General features: G+C 37.1%; 1 protein-coding gene across 1 annotated transcript; it reads left to right on the top strand.

Annotated features, from left to right (window-relative positions):
• The first annotated feature begins 1,765 nt into the window (after window positions 1–1,765).
• On the top strand, window positions 1,766–13,295 carry LOC107827324 (protein yippee-like At5g53940). Its single transcript, XM_016654417.2, has 5 exons — window positions 1,766–1,931; window positions 2,222–2,265; window positions 12,502–12,610; window positions 12,810–12,865; window positions 12,981–13,295. The coding sequence occupies exons 1-5, from the start codon at window positions 1,836–1,838 to the stop codon at window positions 13,057–13,059; spliced, it is 384 nt and encodes a 127-aa protein (XP_016509903.1). The 5' UTR covers window positions 1,766–1,835; the 3' UTR covers window positions 13,060–13,295.
• Window positions 13,296–20,973: the final 7,678 nt, after the last annotated feature.

Here is a 20,973-nt window from a genome sequence, read left to right on the forward strand (position 1 = left end):
ACCAAACGGTTCATTAATATCCAATATATCTCTAAAACTCCGTTTGGCACTTAACCATAAGTGCTTCATCCCATATTATCATTTTTGCTTTTCTTATAAATTTAGCACCATTCCGCTGCTTTGATATATTTGTGATGGTTATTTAAGTTGTTTGAAGAGGTATATCAAATCTAAAGCGGGTGACCTCACAATAAAATCGTTGTAGGTACACCACTTGCTATTATTGCTAACAATGTCATGGCTCGTGATATTATATTTGCAAGTAATGTGTGACATAGAAATATTATTTCTATTCTGCCAGAGGCATCTACAAAGAATAATCCCGTTATAGCAGAGTTGACTCTTTATAATATAGTCTTGAAAGCTTGTTCTTGTTTAGAATTTAGCTTTGATTGCGCTTCCTCAGACACTTTTATAGCATTTTTGATTCTTAATAATATATTAACATTTTACTTTATGTTCTAACGCTTTTTTTATGGAATAAATTTATGTACCCTAAGATTTTTTTTAAACTTGAATAAGAATTTTACTCATATGATGAATTTAAAAAATAATTGAATTGGACTCTTGCTAAATAATTAATTAAAAGATTTTAATTATTTAATTTTAACATAAATAATTTATTCTATGTTGATTCAGATCTTAATATTAGTTCATCTCTTGTTTTGAATATTTAATCTTAATTATAATTTTATCCACCATAAATTTTATTTTCAAAGAGTAAAAGATTGATATGACATTTTACTTTTAGATCTTTATGTCTGTAGAATCATTAGTGGTATTGATTCTCACCTACCATTTTTTTCTCTTTCTCACACATTTATATTCTTAATATTTGCTTAGTTGTTGTTTAATAATTGGGTATTTTTTAATATTGCACAAAAAATTAATAAAAAATATTATTTGAGTAGAAAAATAATTCAAATATAATATAAAAATATATTATCGTGGGGGTATTGTTTTCTCAATTTTAACTATTTATGCAGTCCATTTAATATTTTTTTTGTGTTGGACATTATGAAGTGGAAATGTATTGCCAATACGGAGGATTCTGATGAAATTAATTTTATTAAACCTTCCTACATATTTTTAATAAGAATTAATAGATAAATTTTATTAATTTGAAAATCTTAAATATTAAAAATTAGCATAGAAGGTATTGTAGTCCAAAAAATAAGTTATTGCAGTTATGTCCTTTCCCTATGAGTTCTTCCGTTTAATATTTTAGGGCTATTTTGGTATATTAATATTGTATTTATGCTTTATAATAATATAGGCTCTCCTTTTTTCTAAATGAATTTGGACAATATAATACATTTTCAAATTAAATTAGTAATATGACATATAATATATTTTCAAATTAAATAAGTAATAGAAATTTTTAAGAAGTATATCCTAAAAATAATAAGATTACATGACTAAAGATATTTACTTGTTCAATTTTATATGAATTAGACAGACGAAAAGTAATTATACTAATAAGATTTCTAAAGGTAATTATATAAGATTTCTAACGTGTAATATTATATCCTAAAACTAATAGGATTATAAGGCTAATATCTAGAATCCGATTATATTCTTTATTATGAGTTATTATGCTTAATATTATAAGGTTATTTTTATAAATCGATATTATATTCATACTTTTATGATAATATAGATAGATAGATAATATAGTATGATATAATATATATAATATATACAAAAAAGTCCACAAGCGGGGCCGTATACTTTAAGTTTTGACTAAAACCCTTAAAACCCCCAACCGCACGGTCACGGACCAAATATCAGTCTTGTTCTGGAATCTGGAAAACCCACTTCTCTATCTTTGGAAAATGGGAAGGATATTTGTGGTAGATCTTGAAGGTAGGACATACAAGTGCAAGTTCTGCAAAACCCATCTCGCCCTTGCTGATGACCTTGTTTCCAGGGTATTATTTCTTCCCCTTTTCCTCACTTTCTGGTCATATAACTAAGTTTATACAAATAAAAATCTCACCTTTCTCAGTTGGTAATGACACTTTTCAAGATTGTTATAGTGTTTTTCATTTGGTTTGGCCTTTTGGGGCTTGTTGTTTCTTTGAGGAATTGGCTTTTATTACTGTTAACTTTAGTTAGTGGTAATATGCGCTGGAAATTTTCTTAGCATGATTGCTTGCTCATAGTATTGTACTTTTGGCTTGCTTGGTTTGTGGTTTCTTACGGTTGGTTTTATGGTCAGGGATTTCATTGTCGCAGAGGAAAAGCATACCTATTCAATAAAGCGTGAGTGCCTTGTAATTTTTGTTGACAGCAATTTGATGGTAACCGGTTCTGTATGAGTTAATTTGCTTATTTCTCACTTGAATTGATTTTTTTTTATGCATCTGCCTCTGAGTGATACATGAGACTAGTTATGTTTTTGAGAGCTTGGGATTTATATTAGGTTTGGTACATCAGCAAATCTTTGTTGCAATTGATCATTTTGAAATGAAGGTGTTCCTTAATTGGTTAAGTCTCAATTTACTTTTCACAACCTTCTAGGTGTAGTTTATCATTAGATTCTTGGTGATACTATCTTTACTCAACTGTGTTTTTTCTTTTTGCTAGAGAGTTGGTGTGTCATAAGTCATAACCCAACTTGGGAGCCATGACTGGTGCTAAGTGATACTAAGCCTACCCTTTTTCATGCTAAAATCCAGTGGAGTCTCCTTGGTATCGGAAGCAATTCATAATTTCAGGCCTGTCATCATTATTCATCTCAAATCTAGCATACTATAACCACAATATTATGCACATGTTAGGTCTAAAGCATATAAATAATCTCAAGTCAATGGCTTCCCCAACAACTCTTTCAACTTTCAAATCACATTAACACTAACATTAGCCAAAACATAATCCGGAGATTGATTTAAGGAGCACTGGAGTAATGTATACATATCAGCGGTAGCTGAGGCACAAAATTTCTGGTTCTATCTGTGAGATATTTCATGCCCAACTTTCTTTTTCTTCTCTTCCCTTCTTACCGAACAACCAGTCCAGATTTCTTTTTCATGGTCGGAGGAAAAACTAAACTCTCGCAGGTGAGAGTGAGACGGGATAAAACAGAAAGGGCCATAAGAGATTGGAGCTCTTGCTTGAGGAAGAAAGGCTGGGAAGAATATGCTTTGGGTTGAGAAGAAGAATTGGATGATTAGAATGACTATGTACAAATGACATCAAAACTATGTCATCATGAATACCCCCAACACAAAAATTTGCATTGACATCAATGCGATTAAAACAAGAGTTAGGCGAAAGGTAAAAGAAACTCCCTAAATCTATGTGTGGTGGCATTCCGGCGGATCTGAGCTCCTCAACACTATGTTTTCCTGAATGCGATGTCCTAACAACAGTAGTGGAATATTGAGCAGAAGCAACTATGTGGTCATAAGTAGGTGGCTCACTCTCTACTATCTCATTCTTGTCTTAAAATTCATCTCTAATGTCATCCTCACAAGTCTGGGAATTATCTCGTGGTCCAGATGGACCCACACTGTGCTCCTCCGGCCTCTTCAACTTGCTATCCATATTTCGAACTCTACCATCCAAGGATTGAAGCGTATTCGGAATGCTCTTTATTGTCTTGGCCTTTTCCTCCCTCCTTTTTTCCTTAACTTTAGCACCTTCTTTCTCCCGATTGTATTGTGCAGCTTGAAACATCACCAAACTTCGCAAGGCTAACTCCGTTGGTGCTAAAATTTGCATGTGCTCAGGAGGTTTGACATGTGCCAAATGCGTCGAAGGAGAACGTTGGATGGATGCATCAAGGCTGTCACCCTATCATTTGTGTTCCGAACCGTTCTGTTGAATCTCCTTGTTTATAAACTCCACAGAGTTCAGTATGTGACCAGCATGACCAGCAGAAGGCTTGTCAAGAGTGCCATGAGCTCTAATATGAGGAGCTATGCCTGAATGAGGTGGTATTTCAGATGTGGTTGGAGGTTCAGCTAAACAAGTGGTTGACTTTGGAACAATAAGAGATGTGGTAGAGCCACCAGGGGTGGTGGTGACATCGGTGTCAGGGGGTGGCAATGATGGTGGAGTAAGAGCTTTGGATGGTTTCTTCTTCTGTGCACCACTGCAAGTCTGCACTGGTAGCTGCTTTTTCTTTGATGTGCCTTATGATATGGACTGGAATGAGAGCATTAAAAGTGCGATCTCATCTGTGCTACTAGAGAATTTATCTCGCAGCTCCTTCACGATTATCTGACCCAAATCTATAGACCATTTTGACATAATTACTACAATGAGGATGGTCCTTTGTTAAGAGAGCTCAGAGTAATTCTTCGTTGGCATTAATCTGTTACACACAAAAGTGGTCCAAGCCAAAGCTATTTTGTTAAAACCTACCTTATGTATTTCCCCGGAGGTTGTCCATGTTGGATGTAGCCCATCTTTCTTCACGATCCCCGCTGCCCAGACTCTATTAGAAGCAAAATTAACTTTATGCAAAACGGTATTAAACCGACTTTGATATTGCGATATAAATCCCAATAGATCGTTGAACTTTTATGCATTAAATGGGATGGTTGCACCTCTAATTTTGAATTTAGACACTGCCTCTTGTTTCTCCTTTTTCAAAGCATAAGCGGGAGCAAAAAATTCCCTCACAAGTGTCTCATTGATAGGCCAAGATTATGTGAGGGGTAACCATTTCCTTTGTACTAACTCATCATAAAATTCTAAGCAACTTTCTTTAGCATCGTCCATAATGAGAACATGGTCCTCAGTAAGCGATTGGTCTTGTAGCTCTTCAAATGTTTATTGTACCTCTTTAGGAAGTATCATTGGGTCCTTGCCCCTTGGCTCAGCTTGTTGCAACAATTATACAACATATATACAAATATCAGCATTTATTTTGTTTGCTGATATCAATCATCTTCTGATATGGACCATAACTTACTCTAATCTTTGGGATAAAGTCATGTTGTCCTACCCCTCTTTGTTGTATATTTTCCCAAGAAAGGTGAACATACCCTTTGCATTTAATAATTTTTCGTTATTCCATCGTTCAAGAGAATAAGGACATGACCATAGATAGAAAGGTGTGGAGGTTGAGAATAAAGGTAGAGGTTAGGTAGTCGAGTGTTATCCTTGTTTGTCACAGTAGCTTTGATACATCTCTTAATGTCCTTTGAATTCTTCTTTTTACCCCTAGATTGCTGTTATTTCTTATTGCTGCCTTGTTTCGGTTTTTTGTTTGCATTACTTAGTGTTAGTTTTATATTTTTGCTTTGGTTGTCAGATTGGTTTGCTTGTTATTGCCTCTTCCCTTTATCCTCCCTGAGCCGAGGGTCTACCGGAAACAGCTTCTCTGCCTTTTAAAGCCAGGGATAAGGTCTGCATACAGTCTACCCTCCCAAACTCTGCCTTTTAAAGCCAGGGATAAGGTCTGCATACGGTCGACCCTCCCAAGACCCACTTGTGGGACTACACCGGCTTTGTTATATTCCATTGTCCAACAAGTGTCCTCATGTACTCTAATAGCTGAACTACGGGCAAATCTTTTGCACCTTTGTTTACTGCAATTAAGGATTCTACAATCTTTGATATCATCGTCCATGTTCTATTCACTGTTGCATGTACCCGAGTGTCTATCTCTTCAATCTTTGACATTCTTTTAATAAACTCATCAAGATTGTATGGTTGTGCCGTGGCAAAGTACAATCACTTAACTTTAGACGACCTTTTTTGAACTTTGACTTTATATTTGTCCAAATATGCCACATGCAAGCATAATGTGGTATGCTGGTAAAAACAGTTGTTGTTGCCTTCAATATACTCTCATTTCTGTCCGAAACAACACACATATTTGGTTTTTCACCATATGCATGTTTGAACTGCTAAAAAACCATGTCCATGATGCATCATTTTCTGAATCAACTATGGCGTAAGCAAGTGGTAATATACTACCTATCACATAGCATAAAAACAATAAATTCAATTCAGTTAAATCTTGAAAACAACAAACATACAATTCAGAAACAACTTGAATTCAACAAAAATACAATTAATCTACACATATTAAACATAATACTAATTGTGAGTAAAATGTACCTGCTGCATCCATTATGCTAGCTGTGAGCATGGTTCCCCTATCTGTCGATTTTAAGGTGCCATCGACTGCTACAATTGGCCTACAATACTCTCAACCCCTTATGGATGTATTAAGAGCAACAAATGCATCAGGAAACATTCATCTGTAATCTTTTGCAATTTCACTACCGACCCCGAACAAGTCTTCTCCAAAATGTACAAGTAACTCGGCAGGCGACTGTATGATTCAGCAGGATCACCTCTCAAAAATTTCTCAGCCTTTTCCTTTGCTCTCCAAGCTTGCATGTATGTTAAGTTCGCACCATGTTATGACAACATGTCTGTTTGTATGTCTTTTGGTGTGTATATTGTCTTAGGATCTGCATATTTTGGCATGACAATGCTGCCAACTACCATAGCAGTAGCTTTATGTTGTATAAATGTATTGTCCATCAATGAGCATGTGTGCATGTTGTTGAATTTTCTAACCTTAAACAGTGTTGATTCATTTATGCTTATGGACTTAATGTGCCATATACAATTGTCGCCAACACATATGAGGCAATAGCTACAGAATTGAAACATAATGTTATGGAATATTTATCATACAGTAGATTGTTGTAGTACAATAACATGTTTTGTACAAATTATATACAAGTTATACATAAAAAATATAATCTATAAACATTATGTTTTGGAAGACAGATAAAGCCAACAATGTATTTCTGACCTTGTTGCACTCGACCTTTTCACCCTAAATTGGAACTTATTCATGACAACATAGTGCTTCATTGCATTGACTATTGTTTGCTTGTCTTGGTAAACTTGCCCTTCTTCAATTCTTTTTGGCGTATATTCTGTTATAATTATACTTTTATACTCCACAATGGCCGGAAATGTTGGCATATCAATCAACTTCACTGTTTCTAATACTTCTCTAAATGTATTAGAATTGCTTGACAATTGTATCAAATTACTATTACCATAATCAAAAGTACCTTTATTTATTTAAAAGTATAGTAATTTCAACTTTTGTATATTCAGATGTTTAATAAGTGAATGAAAATTGTATATGAAATTGTAGTTTCTTTGTTGCAAAATTTTACAGTGGAAATGACTAATATGTCAGTAGTTTCTATGAAACACATGAAATTTTAGTTAAATTGTTGATAATTTTTATAGACTTATATTTCAACAGACTTCACTTTGTCACTGTTGCATTAAAATTGTTTTTACACAAAAAAGTTTGTTTTAATAGTTCAAACAACCGGCGTGTATGAAATTTGTAGGAAATTTGTATTTACAAAATCATGGATTAAAAACAATTCAATCCTGTAATTATGCTAGCATTCAAAGAACTCCACTCCAAATCGAAATCCTTTACTGTTATACACAGTGGATACACTCCTAGATCTTTGTTATCCTTTTTAGTTTCCATATAGACTCGCACACCCATATCATTGTGAATTTCCATTGGTGAAAACCGTCCGTTCACTCTGTATTTGATTTCGATGATTTTTACAGAAGTATCTATTGCTAGGTGTTCTGCGATTGCTGTATTCAAAGCACTGTAACTGAATCTTCATTGATTACAATTCCATCGACATCGAAATCTACATATCTCTCGAAGCTATCCTAGCAACCATTGTGTTGAAGCATTATCGCCAGTTTTGACATTGTAATTCTGTCGTTGAATCAATTTTAAAATTGAAAAAACAATTTCGCAATGATATAACTTGTATAGAAATCTGCTATATGTTCAGAGTTGATTGATCACGCTTCACATTCATCTGCAACCGGTGTTTTCTGAAAGAATTTGTTTTGAATTTGTTGCGTTTTTTGTGGAAAATCTTCGGTGGAGGTGGATGTTGCAGATAATTAGGCGTCAATTGCGTCTTACATTGTTTGGAAATTGAAGCGTATATATTTTGTAACTGAAAAATATTGTTACAACTAGTTATTTAGGGTGAAAAGGTCCAATGCAACAAGGTAAGAAATACATTGTTGACTTTATCTGTCTTTCAAAACATAATATTTATAGATTGTATTTTTTATGTATAAATTGTATATAATTTGTTCAGAACATGTTATTGTAGTAGAATAGCCTACTGTCTTCATGATAAATATTCTATTACATTATCATTGTTTTACTTCTGTAGCTATTGCCTCATATGTGTTGGTGACAATTATACATGGCACTTTAAGTCCACAAGCATAAATTAATCAACACTGTTTAAGGTTAGAAAATTCAACAACATGCACACATGCTCATTTATGGATAATACATTTATACATCGTAAAGCTACTGCCATGGTAGTTGGCAGCAATGGCATGCCAAAATATGCAGATACTAAGACAATATACACACCAAAAAACGTACAAACGGACATGTTGTCAGAACATAATATGAACTTAACGTACATGCAAGCTTGGATAGCAAAGGAAAAGGCTGTGTAGTTTTTGAGAGGTGATCCTGCTGAATCATACAGTCGCCTGCCGAGTTACTTGTACATTTTGGAGAAAACTTATCCGGGGTCAGTAGTGAAATTCCCAAAGACTGTAGATGGATGTTTCCTGTATGCATTTATTGTTCTTAATACATCCATAAGGAGTTGGGAGTATTATAGGCCAATTGTAGTAGTCGATGACACCTTCTTAAATTGGCATATAAAGGAACCATGCTAACAGCTAGCACAATGGATAAAGGAACCATGCTAACATCTAGCACAATTAATTGTATTTTTGTTGAATTCAAGTTGTTTCTGAATTGTATGTTTGTTGTTTTCAAGATTTAACTGAATTGAATTTATTGTTTTTATGCTATGTGATAGGTAGCATATTACCACTTGCTTACGCCATAGTTGATTCAACAAGTATTAAATAATTTTTTGAGGCTCTAGCTTTCAATTCTTTGAAATATATTTGCTGATTTCTTCTTCTAAATCTTCTTGCTGACAATACTTGATGATCTATAAGAAAACCTAATTTTGCCATAATAAATGAAAAGAATTAATATACAAAAAATTAGAAAAAGGAGTCTATGAGCAAAATTTTATAATTTTCAAGCACATAAAGAGAAACAAATGAACCCAACGAATATTTGGAAAGAGGACCTTAGGGCTATTTTTGTGAATTTCAGTATTTTGTCCTAGGATAATAATCCCAGCACTAATTATCCCACCCCCTACAAGGTATAAGTTATCCTGATACTAATTTTAATCCCGGGATAACTTATCCAGATTTGGTAACCAAATAAGGTATAAGGTGGTATTAATTTTTATCCCAGCACTATTTTTACTTATCCCTCGTACCAAACGACCCCTTAATTGTTTCTAGTTTTGTAATAGTAGTAATGAATAAAATAATGTAGTTGTCCCAAAGTCAACTTGTGACTTGTTTGGTGCCAACACGAGTTATACCTTAGCATATGAGTTGTTGGTGGTTTTGAAATGAATAATAATTGAAGTGATAGTCTTTGTTGTGATGTTCTATCTTTGGTTCTTCGATTCATTCAGTGGCCTTTCAAGCTATGTGTGACTTTTTGAGTTCATTTGTTTTTATTGGGCTTTAGAATACATATCCTACTTGAGTTTCATATGTGCCATGAGTAGTGAGGTTCTTGTTGAGTTCTTTTGCAATTCTTGTGGTCTAGAACTTGGCCCAAGTGTGTTTCAAGAAAAAACGCAGGTTGCACTTGGTTTGAAAAATGATTTTAGGCTTTCCTTGGACCGCTTGTGTCTTAAATTGCCTACCCTTTGCATGTTTACACTAGTCAACCCCCTTAAGCCTTTAGCATTTTCATTGGCAACCACATTACAAGTCTTTTCCCTTTTGTCTCGACCTCTTTTGATGCCCCGACCTTCTTGAGCAATTGAAGCTACAACTTTGGCTCTTAGCCTAAGTTTGAGGAGGAGATGGGAAAAGAGTAAGGTGGAAGCTAAATGAAGTTGAATTGAAGGTGGAAGTGATTTTACCATATTGATACCCTACCTATACATATTCAAAAAAAAAACAAGAAAGGAAAATAGAGAAACGCATTAAAAAAATTGATTAAAAAGAGTTGTGATATAAAGGGGGTGACAAAGTGTTGAAGTTGAAAAATGAGCAAAATGGGTAGAATTTTGAAAAGAAATGTGCTTTGAATTGTTGAAAGTGTAGTGTTCAGGAAGGTCGTTGTCACTTATAACCCAAATTGATATGCTACCTCTAACAAAAAGCCTACATTACATTCCTGCAGATCCTAAAATTTTTTGAAATTGGTGCACCTACATTAGTGATTGATTTACACAAGGGGCATGCCTATGGTACCACTTTTGATCATTTGAATATTTTTTGTGAGAGAGAGTGCTTAATTCTTTTTATTTGATATCCCACTTTTTTTTTAAATGCATGTTGTGTGTGTGTGGGATCTTCTTTTGATTGTGAGGCCATATGAAAACTTGAGTTATGAAGTTGTTTTTTCTCCCAATTGAGATGAATGAACAAAAGAAAGTTGTGTGATGAAGAGGTAAATTTGGAGGCCTTAGTGTTGGTTGTTGTTGACTTTGATTGCTTGTCTAAGTATCTCGTTAGTCTTGAGAGTTATTGGTTGTGTTTTGATTTACCGGAGGACAAGCAAAAGTATAAGTTTGGGGGAGTTGATAAGTTAGTTTTAGCTAATTTCTCTTGTGTTTTGATAGAGTTTTATCCCCCATTTTATTGGAACAAATTGACTAAGTATGCTTTGAATGGTATATTTGCTCAGGTCTTGAAGTTGTTTGAGAACTTAGAGATTGAAAAGCATCAATTATTCGCAAGAAAGGGGTCAACGTCAAGCCAAAAATACTGAAATATATAGCTGGAGATCTTGCGTAGCTACGCAAGGCCTCGCGCCTGTCAGGCGGGTGACCCGGGTTCGATCTCCGGCAATGGCGCCAAAAATTAGTGACGCCCCGTCCTACACCTCTAAGTGAAGCGTAGCACAGTCATTAGCAATATTAAAACCAACTAGGTTGGGGTCGAACTACAAGGAGTAGGCGCGTTCTAAAGTGTCCAAAAGTGTGTGAACTTGATGAAAACAAATAGATAATAAGCAAGATAAACAAAGACCCAATCACATTAACACCATTAGAGTTTATAACCCCAACTATGGATCTTTGCTACTCGTACTAGAAATGGAAAATAAGAGTTGAGATGAAAAGATATAAAACTAAAAGAATAAGAAAATTCAAACACGATGATGAATATCCTTCAATCCTTCCCGAAATAGCTAAAAGGATTTATGAAGTACAAGCGAATGAAAGATGACCTAAGAAAATCAACTAAGAATCTATTTATAGTCGTCTAAAAGTTGTGACAAAATTGTCCCTTGGATGCCTGCGTAGCTACGCAAGAATTGGTGCGTAGCTACACACAACAACTTCTTTCTCTGCGTAGATGGACTTATGCTACATAGCTACGCTGTTGTGCGCAACTAATTTTAGTGATTCCCCAAATTTTCAGTTCTCCAGGTCTACTTGTTGCGTAGAGGCCCTGTGTCTCCAGCTACATATTTTAGTTTTTCAGCATTTTTGGCTTGAAATTGATCCCTTTCTTGCGGATAAGTGATGCTTTTCAATCTCTAAGCTCACACAATTTCAAAACCTGAAAGTACACCATTCAAAGCATAATTAGTCAACTTGTTCCCATAAATAGGGCATAAAACTCTATCAAAATATTGGAGAAATTAGCTAAAAAGCTAACTTATCAGCGCACTAAACATCGGCAACTTGAGTATGTGCATTGAGTATGAGTATTGAGCTGAAGCGTTATTTGGATAGAAATTATTGATTGCTGTTTCTAATATTTGAATATTGTAAATTTTCTTATATCATATCTATCTTCTAGAGTTCAGCTCCCTTAAAGTAACCTGGCTGTCCAGGTAGTATGTTATGATCAGCAACACTAGATCGTGTTTTCATTGCCCATGTCTAGATCTCCAAATTAATAGGTAATCCACTTAGGTAAGTTCAAATACATGATGATATATGCTGGATTGAAATGCTAAAAATTGGCAAACAATTGCTGTGTTTCGCACTTCAAATGAGGAAGCTGTAGACCGAGGTAAGGAGTGGTAGTAAATGGTAAGAGAGCACTCTGCAGTGACTTCCTAAGGTGTTGCTATCTTGTCTTAAGATTAGCTGTTGATAGGAAAAGCTGAATCATTTCTAGTTACTCAATAAAGTAAGGAATAGTTTACATCATAGTAGGAATGATGTCTTTGGAGGAAAAAAGTAATATCAGTTATTTATTTTAGTTTCGATCAGATTTCCAGAGGAAAATGTCATCTAGGTAAATCATATTCTTCATCTGGCCTTCTGCACGGTGCAATAGATAATATATTTACTAGCATCATTATCTCTTTACCGAATTACGCTCCTATGCAATTGCAGAGGTCTGACCTGTCTGTCTGATACTGTGATCCAGGGTGAATGTAACGGTTGGACCTCATGAAGAGAGGGTGATGCTTTCTGGGATGCACACGGTAGCGGACATATTTTGTTGCTGTTGTGGGCAAATTGTTGGCTGGAAATATGTATTTCCTCTCTTCCTTCTTCTCTCTTTCCCCTGCATGTAGCACACAAGTATGTGAATGCGCGCACACACAAAAAGATGATGGAAATAGTTACTCCTCTGACCATACACGTGTTACCAATTGCACATGCATGATATACCTACACTGGGAAGTTTGTTAAATTTGTTAACGACTTGCATTCTGCACTTCTATCATGCAGGAGTCTGCACATGAGGAAAGCCAGAAGTATAAGGAAGGGAAGTTTGTTCTTGAAAGGTGTGTCCCTTTTTTCCATGTTTGTTCACATTCTGTATTTGTACTTGAAAATGTCCGTCTGTTTTGCATATCTTCCATAAAACGTTACAATGCTCTTCTGCTTGTATTTTAACAGAGATAGGATCATTGACGGAGTTGACACTGAATTCTACATTGATACTCGTCCGAGTATCAGTGATGCTGAGGATGCATAGGCTTTGCTATGTTTGTATCTAAACATTGTGTAGTTTATCTTGTAAGCCTAGTTTGTAGATAAAGAAGAAGAAACTGTATCTAACCCTTGTGTAGTTATATCTTGTAGATCTAGTTTGTAGATAATGGAAAGAAGCTTCTACATAAGTGTTTTGTTGTATATGAGATTCCTTATATAAGGAGCTTTTTTATTATGTGTGAAAAATAGAAAGTAAGAGCTAGTATGGTTGATGATTCACAGTTAGGTATGATCTTTGCACGTCTGTTTGAAAGTTCAATGCTTGCATTAGGGTGGGTGTGGCCCTTCCCTGATCCTATCCTATGTGAATGCGGGAAGCTTTGTTCACTGTGTTGACTTTATTAATGGTTTTTGTTTACGTATTATTTGTACCTTGATCAAGCAATAATTGCCTCCCATTTCTTTTTATTAGACACTATAAAGCATAGCAAACAGGTTATCGAATTAGTAGATTCGTGACTTATTTCCTTATGCTGGACCATTAATTTGTAAAGAATAGCTTTAGCTTGAAGCATGACATCTACTTCTCAATTTTGAGTATTGAACGTAAAAATTGAAATGGGCTTAAAATATCAACACTAAACTAACATTCTAGAGTGGGATGGCTTCAATCAATAAATCAACTATGCCTCTATCTCTAAATAGTTGATGTTCCACTGTACTAGAGTCCATTTCATTCCAAAATTGTATGATAACGTAATAAGCTAAAATTATACTAATTATATTTTTCAATTAAATATTTCAAACAAATATGTCAATAAGGCAGAGTTAGATGGAGGGAGAAGCACAGTCAAAGTTCTGTTGGGTTTGCAAAAATATCTAACAAAATTTAAGTTCATATTTATGCACTTTGGAGGAGAAGAAAAAACTTAACTGGACAAGCGGATTCGAACATTAGAGTCAATCAATTTATATCGAGTGTCTAAGAATTTTCAAATATAAGTTAGATTACAAATATCTCTACCGTATCTTAGATATCATATAATTTAAAATTCTTTTGAGAAATGCTTCAAATATACAATTGGAATTAGATACTACAAGTCAGTCCAAGAAATTATTAGCTCCTTTTATTAGTATGACTTTATAAATTTACTTCGGGAGATCGTCTTTCTTCTATTTCTCTTGGGGTATTCATCCTCTCGAGTGCCAAGTATATATGTCTCTCATTGAACGAAGAAAGCAAGATAACATAGTAGTTTTTGCCAACAGTGTCGTCTCCCTTACTATGAGTCTATGACCACCTTAGATTTGTATGGGTCGAAAATTATCTTTCAAACCATGTTAACATTAAGGAGGCACTCGCAGACTGCCATGTGTCATTAGTACGATTTCAACAAAGACCTGCCCAAGGTCAAAGTGGTCCCTCAAGTGATGAATGGTGCGGTCGAAGAGTCATCGTAGATCAAGGTCGAAGTCGAGCATCGTAGACAGAGTTATACCGACTAGTTTTAGGATAGGACACAAAAGAGAATATTCTAGTGAAAATTCTCTATACCTGTACTATTAGAGTTTTTAGGAATATGTTCCCTATAAATAGAAAGAGACACAATGATAGGGAACACGACATTCATTTGTAAGTAAATACATTGACTTTAAAAAGAGAATCTGACATATTTGAGAGTACACGAGAAATACCTTTTCACTAAGATTCTCGCATAACTTTTTCACTTGATCCAAGAACTACTTGAATATTCGAAGGCTCATCAATCATTCATCATTTTCAGAAGGAATATCCGCAAATCTCACAACTTTTCGGGTGACTCGCATGTTCTTATTTACTTGAATGCCATTCATTGTCATTTATTATTATTTAATGCTATCTTCCACCTTTTAGATCATTGGATATTGTTAGTATTGTCCACATTTATTGCCTTTCGGTCAAACATATATATGAAATCAGCTACTTTATCTTTTGGGTATTAATATTAGCTAAGATTGACTCTATTTCTTTTAAATCTAATTGGTGGAACCCGAATCTAAATTTTGGGTCAAACAGTTTGGTGCCGTATGTGGGGATTTCTTAGCTAACTTTTTAGTTTCCTTTAGATCTACAACTCACGTGAGTTGCTAACTTAACGAACCACAAGGTTTTTCTCTTTCTCTGTACGTACGAATACTTACATGCCAGGTAACCAAGAAGACATGACTAAAGTGACAGGTGACTTCCATGGCAACCTCATGAATGCTATCAACCAGAGTTGTGAAACACTAGGTGATGACGTGACACCCACTGCCTCCCATAAGCGAGAGAGGTCGCCTTTCCCCAATTGTAACATAAAAAAACCAAACGGAAAAGGTGCCTCCACATCCACAGGAGAAGGGACGCCACCAGCCATGAAAAAGCTCCTCAAAGCGTGGTTGACCGATACACTAGTTAGCGTGCTCAACAAACCTGCTCCATGCACAACCATAGAGACCGCAAGAGCCCACGCCGCGCAACGAGCAGACGAGCAGAGCGACCAACCAGACCCTCCAACACCTGGTATAACTCACAATATTACTAACAATGCAGGTGACAACGTCCTCGCTGCTGTTCTAAAGAGGATGGAAGAAATGGATAATGAAAACAAAACACTCAGAGATCAAATGAAAGAACACCAATAACGAGTCGACAAAATACCGGGCGCCCTTAAGCTACTGCCAAAGAGGGATGCCAGTAGATTCATAGAGCATCCGTACAGCGAGGAGGCAGCCCCACATGCCATACCAAAGACCGTTAAAATGCCATCGTATCTCATGATCTATGATGGAACGACTGACCCCGAAGATCACATGACTCATTACGTCATCGCCGTGAAGGGCAACGACCTCACTAAGGAACAAGTGTCCTCTGTTTTGCTGAAGAATTTTGGCAAAACCCTCATGGGAGGGGCATTAACATGGTATTAACGTCTCCGAGGATGCTTTAAGGTTGAGTCTATTTCCTTTCTCTCTACGAGGGAAAGCCTTGGATTGGTTAGAAAGGTTGCCAAACCATTCCATCCATACATGGGATAAATTGATGGAGAAATTTATTTCCAAGTTCTTTTCTTCCAGGCATATGGCTACTCTTAGAGATGAGATTCTATCTTTCAAACAAGAACCCAATGAGCCATTGCATGAAATATGGGAGAGGTACCGAACTATTGTGAAATAGTGCCCAAGCAATGACATGATGGAGGCTATGATTCAACAAACTTTCTATAGGGGGATCAATACTACCAATCAATGCGTGGTCAACCAACTTGCCGGTGGAAATTTCATGACAACGCCATATGCATAAGCTTGTGAGATCTTAGATGAAATAGCGGATACTTCATCGGCATGGCACAGTAGAGGAAGTGTTCCTCAAGGTGATCCAAACGTGATTCACCTACATAAAGAATTGCATGATCATGGGCAAGCAATTGCCGAGTTGACCACCACAATGAATCAATTAGCCAAGGCTCAACTTCAATAAGTGCAATGTCCTAAGCAAGTCAATGCAATGGAGAGAGTTAATATGATGGTAAATAGGAGAAGGCAAAAGGGTCCTCAAGTGCAAAACCGTGCGGAACATTATGTGCAAGAAGATAGTGGGTTTGATCAAGATGAATCTTACAATGACCAAGAGGAGGAAGTACAATATGTGAACAACTTCCAAGTGAAAAGAAACAACTCTCAAGGCCCTAATCAAAAACAACGGCGACCTCGTGGTAATCAAGGGAATTGGAACAATCAAAACAAACAAGGGAATTGGAACAATCAAAACAATCAAAGAAATTGGAATGGTCAAAATAACCAAGGCAATTGAAGTGGCAATAATCAAGGATATTAGGGAGGCAACAACCAATGGGGATAGAACAATAACCAAAGAAATCGGGGGTCGGGCTTTCAAAGGCCCCCGATGTATCAACAACCGAGCAACCCGCCTCCTTATCCTTCCCATGGTCCAAGCTCTTCCAACAATGAGATGGGACGAGTTGAGAACATGTTCAAACAAATTATGGAGAAGAATCCCGACTCCGATGCTCAACTAGCCTCTCACAATACTTCAATTCGCAATTTGGAAGTTCAATTGGGGCAAATCTCGCAAGCTTTAAACACTCGTACTAAGGGGGCGCTACCAAGTGACATGGTGGTGAACCCAAAGGATGGTAACAATACGGGACATGCCATAGCCATTATTATAAGGAGTGGAAAAAGTGGGGATGCACCCACCTCAAGTCAAAGGAAAATTGTGGATGATGAGCAAGTGGTACAAGAAAATGAGATCCCGAACAATGTGGTACAAGCAAATGATGAAGTAAGAATTGATATTGATGACAATGTGGAGGAGACTCAAAAGGAAGTGAACCCGTCTATGGATCACATTGTTGACATACCGGAATCGGTAGTGCCAAAAGCTAAGGCACCAATTCCAAGGCCTCCTCCTCTATATCCTCAAAGGCTTGCCAAGCAAAATAGCGAGAATCAATTCAAAAAGTTAATTGACATGATGAAGAGTTTATCTATTAATGTGCCATTGGTTGAGGCTTTGGAGCAAATGCCCGGTTATGCAAAGTTCATGAAGGACTCGGTGACAAAGAAGCGGTCGATGAATTGTGAAACTATAAAGATGACTCATCAAGTGAGTGCAATTGTGCACTCAATGGCTCCTAAATTGGAAGATCCCGACGCTTTCCCAATCCCTTGTACCATTGGAAGTGCCGACTTTGCTAAAGCTCTTTGTGATCTTGGGGAAAGTATCAATTTGATGCCCTATTCGATTTTCAAGACTTTGGGAATTGGGAAACCAAGACCCACATCTATGAGATTACAAATGGCGGATCGTACCATGAAGAGATCGTTGGGTATAATTGATGATGTGTTGGTTCATGTTGATAAATTCATTCTGCCAGCGAATTTTGTGATTCTTGATTGTGAAGTGGACTATGAGGTATCGATTATTCTGGGTAGACCTTTCCTTGCTACGGGGAAGGCTCTTGTTGATGTGGAAGCCGGTGAACTCACTTTTCGGGTGGGTGATGAAAAGGTGGTTTTCCATGTGTGCAATTCTATGAGGCAACCGAATAGCAATGAAGAGTGTTCATTTGTGGACTTAGTGACCGATGTGATTATTGATGATACTAGTGCCGCGATGGATGTTGATGATACTTTGGAGGCCGTTTTGCTTAACCTTGATGATGACGAGATAGATGACTATGTAGAATGTGTGAACTCATTGCAAGGAATGGGGTCGTACACTTATGAACCCCGCAAATTGTGCTTGGATCTTGAAAATCGGAAGACTCCTCCAACAAAGCCCTCAATCGAGGAGCCTCCCACTTTAGAGTTAAAGCCATTGCCTCCGCATCTCAGGTATGAATTCCTTGGCCCTTGTTCTACTTTACCTGTTATTATTTCCTCTTGTTTGACTAATATGCAGATAGACTCCACATTGGCGGTGCTACAAAAGAGGAAGAAAGCTATTGGATGGACATTGACGGATATTCGAGGAATAAGCTCCGCATTTTGCATGCACAAGATTAATTTGGAGAAAGATGCCAAACCCTCCATTGAACATCAAAGGAGACTCAATGAAGCAATGCAAGAGGTGGTCAAAAATGAGATCATAAAGTAGTTGGATGCCGGGGTTATTTACCCCATTTTCGATAGTTCGTGGACCTCTCCGGTGCAATGTGTCCCAAAGAAAGGGGGCATGACGGTGGTTACCAATGATGAAAATGAGTTGATTCCTACAAGAACGGTGACCGGGTGGAGAGTGTGTATGGGCTATCGCAAGCTTAACAAAGTCATAAGGAAGGATCATTTCCCACTTCCCTTCCTAGATCAAATGCTTGATAGGTTGGCCGGTCGTGCTTTCTATTGTTTCCTTGATGGGTATTTCCGCTACAATAAAATTCTTATTGCTCCGGAGGATCAAGAGAAGACTACTTTCACATGTCCTTATGGTACTTTCACATTCTCGCGAATGCCATTTAGGTTATGCAATGCACCGACGACTTTTCAAAGGTGTATGATGGCTATCTTCACAAACATGGTAGAGGATTTCCTTGAAGTCTTCATGGATAACTTTTAAGTGGTTGGGAATTCTTTTGATGATTGCTTGAAAAATTTGGATAAGATCTTGGCAAGTAAAGAGACGAACTTGGTGTTGATTTGGGAGAAATGTCATTTCATGGTTGAGGAAGGCATTGTCCTTGGCCACAAAATTTCAAAGAATGGCATTGAGGTCAACAAGGTGAAAATAGAGGTGATTTATAAACTTCCACCTCCAACATCCGTGAAGGGAGTGAGGAGTTTCTTGGGTCATGCGGGGTTCTACCGGCATTTCATCAAGGTTTTTCCAAAGTGGTGAGCCCCTTGTGTTAGCTTTTGGAGACAGATGCAAAATTCCATTTCAATGAGGATTGCAAAAAGGCATTTGAATTTCTCAAGTTCAAATTGACAACTACTCCTATTATCACCTCCCCAAATTGGAGCTTGCCTTTTGAGCTCATGTGTGACTCTAGTGATGTGGCGGTCAGAGCAGTTTTGGGGCAACGTGTCAACAAGATATTTCATCCGGTCTACTATGCTAGTAAGACCATGAATGAGGCCCAAGTAAATTACACTGCGACCGAAAAAGAGCTCCTTGCTATTGCTTTTGCTATGGAGAAGTTTCGCCCTTACTTGCTGGGTACAAAGGTGATTGTCCGCATGGATCATGCGGAACTTTGGTACCTTATGAGCAAGAAAGATTCAAAGTCTCGTTTAATGAGATGGGTGCTTTTGTTGCAAGAGTTTGTCATAAACATCCAAGACCGAAAAGGAAGTGAAAACCAAGTGGCAGACCACTTGTCTAGTTTGGAGGAGGGGAGGCCGCATGATGGCCTTGAAATCAATGACTCCTTCCCCGATGAGAAACTCTTAGCCATTTCAATGAAAGAGGTGCCATGGTTCACGGATCTAGCAAATTTTCTTGTGAGTGGTATCATCCCGGATGAGTTCTCTCCAAATCAAAGGAAGAAGCTCAACCGGGATTGTCAAGAATATTATTGGGATGAACCGTACCTCTTTCGAATTTGTACCGATGGCATGATTAGAAGATGTGTGCCGGAGGAGGAACAAGTTGAAATTCTTGGGGTTTGTCATTCTTCACCATATGGTGGTCATCATGGTGGAGCAAGAACGACGACCAAAGTGTTGAGTTGTGGATTCTATTGGCTTACTCTCTACAAGGACGCAAGTGATCTAGTCAAGCGTTGTGATGAATTTCAAAGGGCCGGTGGAATTTCAAAGAAAAATGAGATGCCCCTCACCACCATCTTGGAAATTGATATTTTTGATGTGTGGGGTATTGATTTCATGGGACCATTTGTAAGCTCTTGTGGGAATACTTACATTTTGGTAGTTGTGGATTATGTGTCAAAATGGGTTGAGGCCTTTGCTCTACCCAACAACAAAGCTAGAAGTGTGGTGGCATTTTTGAAAAAGAACATCTTCACAAGGTTTGGTACTCCGCGGGCCATTATAAGCGATGGGGGGTCGCATTTTTGCAAAATATCTTTTGATACCTTGCTTAGAAAGTATGGTGTCACTCACAAAGTCATGACCCCCTATCACCCTTAAGCAAGTGGACAAGTGAAAGTCTCCAACCGGGAGATCAAGAGTATTTTGTCAAAAATAGTGAATGCCAACCGGACGGATTGGTCAAAGAAACTTGATGATGCTTTATGGGCTTATAGGACAGCTTACAAAACTCCGATTGGGATGTCTCCATATCGGTTAGTGTTTGGGAAAGCTTGTCACCTTCCAGTGGAACTTGAGCACAAGGCCATATGGGCTTTGATGAAGCTAAATCTTGAGTGGGATGTCGCCTCCAACTTAAGGGTGGCACAATTGAATGAGCTAGATGAATTTCGGTACCATGCATATACAAGTTCATCCTTATACA

Source organism: Nicotiana tabacum, chromosome 21 (assembly GCF_000715075.1).
Source record: "Nicotiana tabacum cultivar K326 chromosome 21, ASM71507v2, whole genome shotgun sequence".
Lineage (NCBI taxonomy): Eukaryota > Viridiplantae > Streptophyta > Magnoliopsida > Solanales > Solanaceae > Nicotiana > Nicotiana tabacum.